The sequence below is a fragment of the Leucoraja erinacea genome, unplaced genomic scaffold (assembly GCF_028641065.1).
Source record: "Leucoraja erinacea ecotype New England unplaced genomic scaffold, Leri_hhj_1 Leri_64S, whole genome shotgun sequence".
NCBI classification, from domain to species: Eukaryota; Metazoa; Chordata; class Chondrichthyes; order Rajiformes; family Rajidae; genus Leucoraja; species Leucoraja erinaceus.
In genome coordinates, this window is record NW_026576564.1 from 472668 (window position 1) to 486656 (window position 13989).

Here is a 13989-nt window from a genome sequence, read left to right on the forward strand (position 1 = left end):
TATGAGGAGTGATCTTATAGTGGTGTATAAAACCATGAGGGACATCGATTAGGGGTGAGTCTTTTTCCCAGGTTGAATGAATCAAGAACTAGAGTCCATATGTTTAAGGTGAGAGGAGAAAGATTAATAGGAACCCGAGGGGTGACTTTGCAACATAAAGGGTGGTGGGGATATGGATTGAGCTGCCAGAGAATGTGGTTGTAGCAGGTACAGACACTTGCGACAGGTACATGGATAGGAAAGGATTAAAGGGGAATATGGGCTAAACGTGACATTTGGGACTGGCTTAAATGGGGAATCTTGGTTGGTATGAACATGTTGGGTCAAAGAGTCGGTGTCTGTGCTGTGTGATTTGCTGTGCTGTATTGTTTACACCCCTCATGATTTTATGTACCTCATTCACATCCCCTTTTAACCTCCTCTGCTCCAGGGATAACAGAGCCAGCCTCTCCATTCTCTCCTCACAACCAATCTGTTCCACACCAGGCAACATCTTGTCAGCCCATTACAGAAAGGATATGGAGGCTTTAGAGAGGGTGCAGAAGAGGTTTACCAGAATTCTGCCTGCTCTAATACTGACACATATGATTTCAATTCCCTCTCAAACTGCTTGTTTTTATCATATTAGAGTCACTACCTCCTAGGGCAGGGGTCGGTAACCTACGGCCCCCGGGCCGAATCCGGCCCGTAACCCGAAATATGGCTCGGCCCGCAGGCTTTTTTTTTTCCTCAATCGTCCGGTTCGCAGACTTCCGTCGTCTCCAGTAACTGGATTGTTTAAGAAAGAGCTGCAGATGCTGAATAAAATGGTAGAAAAAAATGCTGGAGTGAGTTTCTGCAGCATCTTTTTATTCTACCTCCAGGTAGACGGTGGACGGTGATTTGGCTGTACCACATCCTGCGCAAAGCCGCCGGCACGACCGCCCATGCACCTTCTGTGTCTGGGCTTCACTGTCGGGATCGGGGTTGTCAGTAGGCCGGGGACGTGTGAGTGTGATATTTGTGCTCAGTGCTCCGGGTAGTGTCCTCAAAGGGACGGAATCTATGTGAACACGAGATTTGATGCTTGCCATCCGGGGTGGGATCCATGTGTACACGTGATAGATGTGGCCCGTCATCCGTTCACAGACAGGTGTCCTGGCCCCTTGGCCGAAAAGGTTGCCGACTCCTGGCCTAGGGTTTCTTTTACTTTAAGCTGCCTAATCAATTCCAGCTCATTACTTACCAAATCCATGTTACCAGTACTTGTGGGCCTGAGCTATAGGGAGTGATTGGGCAGGCTAGAACTTTATTCCTTGGAGGAGTAATCTTATGGAGGTGCATAAGATCATGAGGGGAATAGATAGAGTGAATCTTGTACCCATAGTAGGGTAACCAAGAACTAGAAGACATAGGTTTAAGGTGTGTGGAAAGATTTAGTAGGCACCTGAGGGGAAACGTTTTTACACAGTGGTGGTGGGTGCATGCAACAAGTTGCCGGAGGAGGTAATTAAGGCAAGTACTGTAACAACATTAAAACATATATTTTGACAGGCCCATGGATAGGAAAGAGGGATATGGATCAAATGCGGACAAATGAGTGTAGATGGGGCATCTTGATCAATATGGGCAAGTTGAGTCAAAGGGCCTGTTTTCATGCTGAATGACTCCATACTGGTGATGAAATGGAAGAGATCTACTTCGCAACTGGTGCTGCGTCAATATCCGTCAGTTCAGCCGTCCAGACATCTGCAGGTTCCTTTCCTCCACACTCCCTCTGCTGGTAAACGCTGGTAACCTCGGCAGACATCTATCTGCACACTCACACAATCTGCAAAGCCACATTTTTCATAAGACATTCTACAGAGAGCTTGCCCCCTCAGTATCTCACCACATTGTGAATCATGGTGGCCGATTAGGAAAAGGGGAGATGCAACGAGACATGGGTGTCATGGTACACCAGTCATTGAAAGTAGGCATGCAGGTGCAGCAGGCAGTGAAGAAAGCAAATGGTATGTTAGCATTCATAGCAAAAAGATTTGAGTATAAGAGCAGAGAGGTTCTACTGCAGTTGTACAGGGTCTTGGTGAGATCTCACCTGGAGTATTGCGTGCAGTTTTGGTCTCCTAATCTGAGGAAAGACATTCTTGCCATAGAGGGAGTACAGAGAAGGTTCACCAGGCTGATTCCTGGGATGGCAGGACTTTGATATGAAGAAAGACTGGATAGACTCGGCTTGTACTCGCTAGAATTTTGAAGATTGAGGGGGGATCTTATAGAAACTTACAAAATTCTTAAGGGTTTGGACAGGCTAGATGCAGGAAGATTGTTCCCGATGTTGGGGAAGTCCAGAACAAGGGGTCACAGTTTAAGGATAAGTGGGAAGTCTTTTAGGACCGAGATGAGAAAATCATTTTTTACACAGAGAGTGGTGAATCTATGGAATTCTCTGCCACAGAAGGTAGTTGAGGCCGGTTCATTGGCTATATTTAAGAGGGAGTTAGATGTGGCCCTTGTGGCTAAAGGGATCAGGAGTATGGAGAGAAGGCAGGTACAGGATACTGAGTTGGATGATCAGCCATGATCATGTTGAATGGCGGTGCAGGCTCGAAGGGCCGAATGGCCTACTCCTGCACCTGATTTCTATGTTTCTATGTTCCAGGCACTAATTTTTTCTGATAGACACAAAATGTTAGAGCAACTCAGCGGGTCAGGCAGCATCTCTGGAGAAAAGGAATAGGTGGGATTCTCCGGAGATGCTGTCCCACCCGCAAGGTTATTCCATCATTTTGTGTGTATCTTCAGTGTAAACCAGCATCTGCAGTTCCTTCCTACATTCTTTCTATTTTCAGATTTCCCAATTATTATAACAAATACCACTACTGCCTGTATAATCGCAAGGAACAACACCATCTTGAATTCTGCATTCATTGGTCCAAATAAAGAAGTGAATGTCTGCTCTCTTCCAAACACCTGACCCCACTCCTGGAACAGTGAAGATTAAAATCTGTCATGGCCACAGCAATCTCCACCCCTGCCTTCACAACCACCTGAAATAGATACAACTCTTCTGGCTATTGGGATTAAACACATTTAGGCTATCAAGGCATTTAATAGCTCCTCCCTTTTAATAGAGGCAATCAGCATGGAAACCGGCCTTTCAGCCCAACTTACCCATCCGACCAGGATGGACCATTTAAGCCAGACCTTTTGCCCGCGTTCAGTGTATGTTCCTCTAAACCTTGAGCAGGAAGGAATTGCAGATGCTGGTTTAAACCGAAGTACATTCAAAGAGGTACAAATTTGCAGGTAAATTGGCTTAATAAATGTAAAAATTGTTCCTAGTGGGTGTAGGATAGTGTTAATGTGTAGGAATCGCTGGTCGGCGAGGTCCCGGTGGGCCGAAGGGCCTGTTTCTGCGCTGTATCTCTAAACTAAACTAAAATAGACACAAAAAGTTGGAGTAACACAGCGGGACAGACAGCATCTCAGGAGAAAAGGAATACTGTAGGTGATGTTTTGGGTTGAGACCCTTCTTCAGACTTCATACTACTACATGTAGTTCTGCACCACACTATAGTTAGCAAGTGATGATGGAGGCGGATACCATACGGGCATTTATACAGGGAATGGATCACATGCAGGCAGAGCAGATTGTGCACTATAGGGCCTGTTTCTGTTCTACACTGTTTGATGTTCTATATTAGTTGAGGCATTGGGTACAAGAGCAAAGAGGTATACTGCAACTTTATAAAACTCTGGTCACACCTCAGCTGGAGTAGTGAGTGTGGTTCTGGTCACCACACTGTAGGCAGGTTGTGACGGCACTGGAGATGGTGCAGAAGAGATCCACCTGGGACGGTGTTGCCTGGGACGGTGCTGTTCAATGAAGGGGAGAGACAGGGTCTGTTCTCCTTGGGATGTTGATAAAGGACATGTTTGAGGTAGAGAAAATCACGAGGAATAAAGGTAGACTGCAACAAACTGTTCCCATCTCAGAGAGACCATAGATTTAGGATGGGGGCGGGGGGAACAAGAGATGTAGAGGGGGTCATAGGGGGCCTTTCTTCACCTGCGGAGTGGTGAGTACCTGGAACACACCAGGAGAGAATGGGGGAGCAGAGGCACTGACAGCGTTCAAGTATCTAGATTCAGTCTGGCACAGAGAGCTACAGGACAAGTAGGTTTACGGTGAAGGGGAAAAGATTTAATAGGAATCTGAGGGGTAGCTTTTTCACACAAAGGGTGGTGGGTGTATGGAACAAGCTGCCAGAGGAGGTAGTTGAGGCTGGGACTATCCCAACATTTAAGAAGCAGTTAGACAGGTACATGGATAGGACAGGTTTGGAGGGATATGGGCCAAATGCAGACAGGTGGGACTAGTGTAGCTGGGGCGGGTTGGGCCGAAGGACCTGTTTGCACACTCTATGACTCCAAGTGCTGGGGAAAGAGATTGATACAGTTGTGTGCCCATGGTTGGCATGGGCAGGGTGGTCCAAGTGGATTGTTGCTGTGCCTTTTGAATGTGTATCATAGTCATTCTCTTACTCCTGCTCATCTCTCCCTCCATCTCGTTGCAGTTGCACACTGCCTTCTCACTGTCCCAGCTGTGATCCAGGTTGTAGACCTGCAATAGTAAGTGTTCCTCCTGTTGTGCCGGATCCCCAGCATCTGTACCTTCCCAGATGTAACAAGCTAAGCTGAACCAAGGTGTAGTAACACTGGTCAGCGTTACTTGCCCAGCCTCCTGCACACCTCACTGGTCTCTGAATGGCCAGTGCAAGAACAGTCAGTACTATAGGATCTTTGGTCAGTACTGATGCTGCTCAGAGACATGCGGGGAGGTGATGGTGAACTACAAGTCTTGAGATTGCTCAGAGAGCTAGAATCAACCAGAAGGTCCAAATGTCCTCATTCTCTGCAACAAGCATTGAAATGTAAAGTCCAGCGTGCGTTTGTCATTCACTGATATTCTCTCAACCCTCATGGTTTGTTCGACAGGATTAATATGTCAAAACCTTGGGAAATGCCAAATGTGGATTCACTGCAATGGAGGATCAGAACTGGATCAACCTGCCCCAATGCTCAGAGGCCAGAAATCAGTAGTTGCACCAAAGGTCCAACATGCAACAGAAGGAACGATGGCATGGTCTGAGGTCAGAGGGAGGGGTCAAAGTGAGGTCGTTTAAACTGATATAAGCTCTGAATTATAAAATGAGAGATTCAAGCAAATATGTGACTCTGGGATCCTCAGACATAGATTTGGTTTCCATCAGACACGGATGGGCCATGTTTCCAGTTGCATTTTGTTTTTTTTTGCAAATCATGCATCTTTTTCAATGCTGGCCACTTATGTGGCCTCCAGCACAACCTACTCACTCCCACACTTCCTGTGTTTAGATGTTCCAGTTAGAAACATAGAAAATAGGTGCAGGAGGAGGCCATTCGGCCCTACGAGCCAGCCGCCATTCATTGTGATTATGGCTGATCGTCCCCAATCAATAACCTGTGCCTGCCTTCTCCCCATATCCCTTGACTCCACTAGCCCCTAGAGCTCTATCTAACTCTCTCTTAAATCCATCCAGTGACTTGGCCTCCACTGCCCTCCGTGGCAGGGAATTCCATAAATTCATAACTCTGGGTGAAAAGGTTTTTTCTCACCTCAGTCTTAAATGACCTGCCCTTTATTCTAAGACTGTGGCTCCTGGTTCTGGACTCGCCCAACATTGGGAACATTTTTCCTGCATCTAGCTTGTCGTCCTTTTATAATTTTATATGTTTCTATAAGTACCCCCTCATCCTTCTAAACTCCAGTGAATACAAGCCCAGTCTTTTCAATATTTCCTCATATGAGTCCCGCCATCCCAGGAATCAATCTTGTGAACCTACGCTGCACTGCCTCAATCACATGGATGTCCTTCCTCAAATTAGGAGACCAAAACTGTACACAATACTCCAGATGTGGTCTCACCAGAGCCCTATACAACTGCAGAAGAACCTCTTGACTCCTATACTGAAATCCTCTAGTTATGAAGGCCAACATTCCATTAGCTTTCTTCACTGCCTGCTGTACCTGCACGCCAACTTTCAGTGACCGGTGTACAAGGACACCCAGGTAGCTTTATCATTTATTGCCCAATGTTAGAATCACTATCTGTTGGTTTATAAATAACTCCCACCAATATTGTCTGCCTGCAGCTCCACCTAGAGTAATTCTTGTGCAACATGATCATGAAGCCAAGATCTTTTCTCACTCCTGCATTAGTTTACTGCCATCACGTTGAACTGCATGCGCTCTTTGGAACAATGAGTTGGCCGGGACACTAAATGATGGCTTTGCTGCCATTCCATAGTTGCTGGACTTTCTCTTTTGGACATACCGTTTCTGTGCGCCATCCTACGAGTGATGCAAGGATGAGCTGCAACCACCCGTGCACACACCTGCTGCCGATGTTCATGCATGGCTGCATCGTGTGTCCATTGCTGACCTGTATTGGACGGTGCCCCTGCATGTGTGACTCTCAGTAGCTGCAGCAAATCCACAGAGGCTTGGTCTCCTGCCAATGGTCTCATCCACAGATTCTGTGCGCAAACTTCAAATATCAGCAGCAGCACATGATGGCAAGAATGTGAGCTGATATAATTTTATTTCAATCTACTGAATTGTGCAAGCACTACTAGAGGGAATGTTGTTGGATCAACGGGATGCAGTGAATGCTCAGAGTCCTGGACCAACCCGGATCACGTCAGGATATCTCCTCGGGGAGTGGCCACTGGCTGCAGGTGTTTCCTGCACTCCCTGCAGCCGTCTGTTATTGGGAAGGTTGCATTGCCCTTCTCACCAGCAGGCATCGGAGGTGGAGCAGTGGGAGAGGACTATCGTTTGCAGCAGAAGATCTCAAGAACGAAGAGGAGATTGTATGGGGAACAGAAAAAGCATCTACAGTACAACGTTTAAAATACATTTGAACAGGTACATCGATAAGAAATGTTTAGAGGGAATTGGTCACACAGTCCATGTCTCTACTGTGATCAGTGTGTCCATGTATCTACTGTGATCACACAGTCCATGTCTCTACTGTGATCATACTGTCCATGTATCTACTGTGATCCATGTCCTTGTATCTACTGTGATCCGTGTCCTTGTATCTACTGCGATCATACTGTCCATGTATCTACTGTGATCCATGTCCTGGTATCTACTGTGATCAGTGTCCATGTATCTACTGTGATCAGTGTCCATGTATCTACTGTGATCAGTGTCCATGTATCTACTGTGATCCATGTCCTTGTATCTACTGTGATCACTGTCCATGTATCTACTGTGATCAGTGTCCTTGTATCTACTGTGGTCACTGTCCATGTATCTACTGTGATCAGTGTCCATGTATCTACTGTGATCAGTGTCCATGTATCTACTGTGATCAGTGTCCTTGTATCTACTGTGATCAGTGTCCATGTATCTACTGTGATCCATGTCCATGTATCTACTGTGATCAGTGTCCTTGTATCTACTGTGATCCATGTCCATGTATCTACTGTGGTCACACAGTCCATGTATCTACTGTGATCCATGTCCTTGTATCTACTGTGGTCACTGTCCATGTATCTACTGTGATCAGTGTCCATGTATCTACTGTGGTCACACAGTCCATGTATCTACTGTGATCAGTGTCCTTGTATCTACTGTGGGCAGTGTCCATGTATCTACTGTGGTCACACAGTCCATGTATCTACTGTGGTCAGTGTCCATGTATCTACTGTGACCAGTGTCCATGTATCTACTGTGATCAGTGTCCATGTATCTACTGTGGTCACAGTGTCCATGTCTCTACTGTGACCAGTGTCCATGTATCTACTGTGACCAGTGTCCATGTATCTACTGTGATCAGTGTCCATGTATCTACTGTGGTCAGTGTCCATGTATCTACTGTGGTCAGTGTCCATGTATCTACTGTGGTCAGTGTCCATGTATCTACTGTGGTCAGTGTCCATGTATCTACTGTGGTCAGTGTCCATGTATCTACTGTGTGTCTACTGTGGTCAGTGTCCATGTATCTACTGTGGTCAGTGTCCATGTATCTACTGTGGTCAGTGTCCATGTATCTACTGTGGTCAGTGTCCATGTATCTACTGTACAGTGTCCATGTATCTACTGTCAGTGTCCATGTATCTACTGTGGTCAGTGTCCATGTATCTACTGTGGTCAGTGTCCATGTATCTACTGTGGTCAGTGTCCATGTATCTACTGTGGTCAGTGTCCATGTATCTACTGTGGTCAGTGTCCATGTATCTACTGTGTGTCCATGTATCAGTGTCCATGTATCTACTGTGATCAGTGTCCATGTATCTACTGTGATCAGTGTCCATGTATCTACTGTGATCAGTGTCCATGTATCTACTGTGATCAGTGTCCATGTATCTACTGTGACCAGTGTCCATGTCTCTACTGTGACCAGTGTCCATGTCTCTACTGTGATCAGTGTCCATGTATCTACTGTGATCAGTGTCCTTGTATCTACTGTGGTCACACAGTCCATGTATCTACTGTGATCAGTGTCCATGTCTCTACTGTGACCAGTGTCCATGTATCTACTGTGATCAGTGTCCATGTCTCTACTGTGATCAGTGTCCATGTATCTACTGTGACCAGTGTCCATGTCTCTACTGTGACCAGTGTCCATGTCTCTACTGTGATCAGTGTCCATGTATCTACTGTGGTCACACTGTCCATGTCTCTACTGTGATCAGTGTCCATGTATCTACTGTGATCAGTGTCCATGTCTCTACTGTGATCAGTGTCCATGTATCTACTGTGATCACACAGTCCATGTATCTACTGTGATCATACTGTCCATGTATCTACTGTGATCAGTGTCCTTGTATCTACTGTGATCAGTGTCCATGTCTCTACTGTGGTCAGTGTCCATGTATCTACTGTGGTCAGTGTCCATGTATCTACTGTGATCCGTGTCCATGTCTCTACTGCGATCATACTGTCCATGTATCTACTGTGATCCATGTCCTTGTATCTATTGTGGTCAGTGTCCATGAATCTACTGTGGTCAGTGTCCATGTATCTACTGTGGTCACTGTCCTTGTATCTACCGTGATCCGTGTCCATGTCTCTACTGCGATCATACTGTCCATGTATCTACTGTGATCCATGTCCTTGTATCTATTGTGGTCAGTGTCCATGAATCTACTGTGGTCAGTGTCCATGTATCTACTGTGGTCATAATGTCCATGGCCTGGATATAATCCGGAAGATGCAGGATCATTTCATTCCAAAAAGGAAGAAAGATTCTAAGGGGAGTAGGAGGTAACCGATCTGACAAGAGAAGTTAGGGATAGAATAAAACTAAAAGAAAAGATGTATAACACAGCAAAGAGTAGCCGGAAGCCAGAAGATTGGGAAACTTTTATAGGACAACAGAAGGAAACAATACGGGCTGAAAAGAATGAAGTACGAGGGGAAGCTGGCCAGGAATATAAAGAAGGACAGTAAAAGCTTCTTTAGATATGTTAAGGAAAAAAGAATAGCAAGGTCAAATGTGGGTCCCTTGAAGACAGACACGGGTGAAATTATTATGGACAACAAGGAAATGGCAGAAGAGTTGAATAGGTACTTCGGATCTGTATTCTCTAATGAAGACACAAACAATCTCCCAGATGTACTGGAGGACAGCGGATCTAAGGGGGTAGAGGAACTGAAAGAAATTTTCATTAGGCGAGAAACAGTATTGGGTAGGCTAATGGGACTGAAGGATGATAAATCCCCTGGGCCTGATGGTCTGCATCCCAGGGTCCTCAGGGAGGTGGCTCTAGAAATAGTGGATGCATTGGTGATCATTTTCCAATGTTCAATAGATTCAGGATCAGTTCCTGTGGATTGGAGGCTCGCTAATGTTATCCCACTTTTCAAGAAAGGAGCGAGAGAGAGAAAACGGGAAATTACAGACCAGTTAGCCTGACTTTGGTGGTGGGAAAGATGCTGCAGTCAATTATTAAAGAGGTAATAATGGGGCATTTGGATAGCAGTAAAAGGATTAGTCCAGGTTAGCATGGATTTATGAAAGGGAAATCATACTTGACTAATCTCCTGGAATTTTTTTAGGATGTGACAAATAAAATGGATGAAGGGGTGCCAGTGGATGTAGTGTATCTAGACTTTCAGAAAGACTTTGATAAGGTCCTGCATGGGAAACTGGTGACTAAAATTAGAGCACATGGTATTGGGGGTAGGGTGTTGACATGGATAGAAAATTGGTAGGCAGACCAGAAGCAAAGAGTAGGAGTGAACGGGTCCTTTTCAGAATGGCAGGCAGTGGCGAGTGGAGTGCCGCAAGACTTGGTGTTGGGGCCGCAACTGTTTACCATATATATTAATGATTTGGAAGAGGGAATTAGGAGCAACACTAGCAAGTTTGTGGATGACACAAAGCTGGGTGGCAGTGTGAACTGTGAAGAGGATATTAGGAGGTTGCAGGGTGACCTGGACAGGTTGAGTGAGTGGGCAGATGCATGACAGATGCAGTATAATATAGATAAATGTGAGGTTATCCACTTTGGCAGCAAAAACAAGGGGGCAGATTATTATCTCAATGGGGTTAGGTTAGGTAAGGGGGAGGTACAGCGAGACCTGGGTGTCCTTGTACACTGGTCACTGAAAGTTGGTGTGCAGGTACAGCAGGCAGTGAAGAAAGCTAATGGAATGTTGGCCTTCATAACTAGAGGATTTCAGTATAGGAGTAAAGAGGTTCTTCTGCAGTTGTATAGGGCTCTGGTGAGACCACATCTGGAGTATTGTGTACAGTTTTGGTCTCCTAATTTGAGGAAGGACATCCTTGTGATTGAGGCAGTGCAGTGTAGGTTCACGAGATTGATCCCTGGGATGGCGGGACTGTCATATGAGGAAAGATTGAAAAGACTAGGCTTGTATTCACTGGAGTTTAGAAGGATGAGGGGGATTCTTATAGAAACATGTCAAATTATAAAAGAACTGGACAAGCTAGATGCAGGAAAAATGTTCCCAATGTTGGGCGAGTCCAGAACCAGGGACCACGGTCTTAGAATAAAGGGGTCATTTAAGACTGAGTTGAGAAAAAAACGTTTTCACCCAGAGAGTTGTGAATTTATGGAATTCCCTGCCACAGAGGGCAGTGGAGGCCAAGTCACTGGATGGATTTAAGAGAGAGCTAGATAGAGCTGTAGGGGATAGTGGAATCAAGGGATATGGGGAGAAGGCAGGCACGGGTTATTGATAGGGGACGATCAGCCATGATCACAATGAATGGCGGTACTGGCTCGAAGGGCCGAATGGCCTCCTGCACCTATTTTCTATGTTTCTATGTCTCTACTGTGGTCATACTGTCCATGTCTCTATGATCAGTATCCTTCTCTCTACTGTGGTCAGTGTCCATGTCTCTACTGTGGTCACACTGTCCATGTCACAAGCAGTGATCAAACTGCTCTTGTCTCTAGTCTTGCTCCTCAAGCCTTTACATGGTGGTCTCGCTGCCGAGGACCCTCTCGTTTTCGTGATCCTGGTTCATCAGTTTGTAAGGTTTCTTCATCTGCTCGTTGGCGTGGAGGTCCATCTCCTGGAGCTCATGGCGTGAGAGGTGCTCAACGATGCCGGCACCCAGGGAGTCTCCCAGCACATTGGTGGTAGTCCGCAGTCTATCCCTGTACAACACAGCATCAAAGCATGGTCAGTGGGGGAGAGACCGTTACACACCCAGTGATGATCAGACACCGGCATTGGGGCAGAGACTGTCACACAACCATCACTGGAGGAGAGACCGTTGGACCACTGTTACTGGGGCACAGACCCATCACTGAGGTAGAGATTGACCCGTCAATGGGGGAGTGACTGTTATGGGGAGACCCCCGCCCATGGTGGTACGTGTCATTGGTGGCGGTACGCAGTCTGTCTCTGTACAACACAGCATCAGAGCCTGGTCAGTGGGGGAGAGACCCCCATCACTGGGGATAGACCATCAGATGTCAACCAGGTAGAGACCCTCATCACTGGGGAATGGACCCGTCAATGGTGGAGTGACTGCCACAGGGGGAGACCCATGTCCATGGTGTAGATTTCCGGTCTCTGGGGAGAGATCCTCCGTCACTGGGGGAGAGAGTGTCACACTCCCCAGTGTTACTCTCAATGCCCCACCCTTACTCTGTTCAAACTCATGTGGACACTTCACGTAGGCTTACCTGACGTTTATAGACGATCTCCAGATCCCCTGTAACTGGGGGAGCGGCCCCGTGAATGGAGGAAGGGCCCGTCCCTGGGGTAGAGACCCCCCCTCACTGGGGAGACCCCTGTCGCTGGGGGAGAGATACCCTGACACTGGGGGAGAGAGACCCTGACACTGGGGTAGAGACCCCCATCACTGGGGTAGAGACCCCCCTCACTGGGGGAGAGAGACCCTGACACTGGGGGAGAGACCCTGACACTGGGGGAGAGAGACCCTGATACTGGGGGAGAGACCCCCCTCGCTGGGGGAGAGACCCCCATCACTGGGGGAGAGAGACCCTGACACTGGGGGAGAGACCCCCCTCACTGGGGGAGAGAGACCCTGACACTGGGGGAAAGAGACCCCCCTCACTGGGGGAGAGAGACCCCCATCACTGGGGGAGAGACCCCCTCACTGGGGGAGAGAGACCCCCATCACTGGGGGAGAGAGACCCCCATCACTGGGGGAGAGAGACCCCCATCACTGGGGGAGAGAGACCCCCATCACTGGGGGAGAGAGACCCCCACCACTGGGGGAGAGAGACCCCCATCACTGGGGGAGAGAGACCCCCATCACTGGGGTAGAGAGACCCCCCTCGCTGGGGGAGAGAGACCCTGACACTGGGGGAGAGAGACCCTGACACTGGGGGAGAGACCCTGACACTGGGGGAAAGACCCTGACACTGGGGGAGAGAGACCCCCCTCACTGGGGGAGAGAGACCCTGACACTGGGGGAGAGAGACCCTGACACTGGGGGAGAGAGACCCCCATCACTGGGGGAGAGAGACCCTGACACTGGGGGGGAGAGACCCCATCACTGGGGGAGTGGGACCCTGACACTGGGGGAGAGACCCTGACACTGGGGGGAGAGAGACCCCGACACTGGGGGAGAGACCCCCATCACTGGGGGAAAGACCCTGACACTGGGGGGAGAGAGACCCTGACACTGGGGGAGAGAGACCCCCTCACTGGGGTAGAGACCCCCATCACTGGGGGAGAGAGACACTGGGGGAGAGACCCCCATCACTGGGGGGAGAGAGACCCTGACACTGGGGGGAGAGACCCCCATCACTGGGGGAGAGAGACCCTGACACTGGGGGGGGGGGGGAGAGAGACCCTGACACTGGGGGGAGAGACCCCCCTCACTGGGGAGAGAGACCCCCCTCACTGGGGGAGAGAGACCCCCCTGACACTGGGGGGGGGGGGTAGAGACCCTGACACTGGGGGAGAGCCCCCCCCTCACGGGGGGAGGGACCACCAGACACCCATCACTGGGGGAAACCCTGACACTGGGGGGGGAGAGAGACCCCATCACTGGGGGAGAGAGACCCTGACACTGGGGGAGAGAGACCCCCATCACTGGGGGAGAGAGACCCCCATCACTGGGGGAGAGAGACCCCTCACTGGGGGAGAGAGACCCTGACACTGGGGGAGAGAGACCCCCATCACTGGGGGAGAGAGACCCTGACACTGGGGGAGAGACCCCCCTCACTGGGGTAGGGACCATCAGACACCCATCACTGGAGCTGCTGGGACGAGTGGCCCGTTTAACCGTGTGATGTCAGACTTACAGGAACCAATCCACTGCAATGATGAGACTGATGTCGTCGGTAGGAAGTCCCACTGATGTCAGGACGATCACCATGGTAACCAGGCCTGCCTGGGGGATTCCAGCGGCACCGATACTGGCAGCGGTCGCCGTGATGCTGGATCAAGAGAAAAGCAACAGGGTTACACAGTGGAGCAGAGATAGCAGTGCAGGCAGT

At 48.7% G+C, this 13989-nt stretch overlaps 1 protein-coding gene across 2 annotated transcripts in view; it reads right to left on the minus strand.

Moving 5' to 3' along the window:
* Window positions 1–9131: 9131 nt before the first annotated feature.
* LOC129694398 (excitatory amino acid transporter 1-like) overlaps window positions 9132–13989 on the minus strand; it is a 43550-nt gene continuing 38692 nt past the window's right edge. For both annotated transcript variants that reach the window (XM_055631102.1, XM_055631101.1), the window contains 2 exons: window positions 13795–13929; window positions 9132–11667 (listed from right to left, as the gene is read on the minus strand). In XM_055631102.1, the coding sequence (XP_055487077.1) occupies window positions 11481–11667; window positions 13795–13929 (322 nt within the window). In that variant the 3' untranslated portion in view covers window positions 9132–11480. The remainder of the gene's footprint in view (window positions 11668–13794; window positions 13930–13989) is intronic.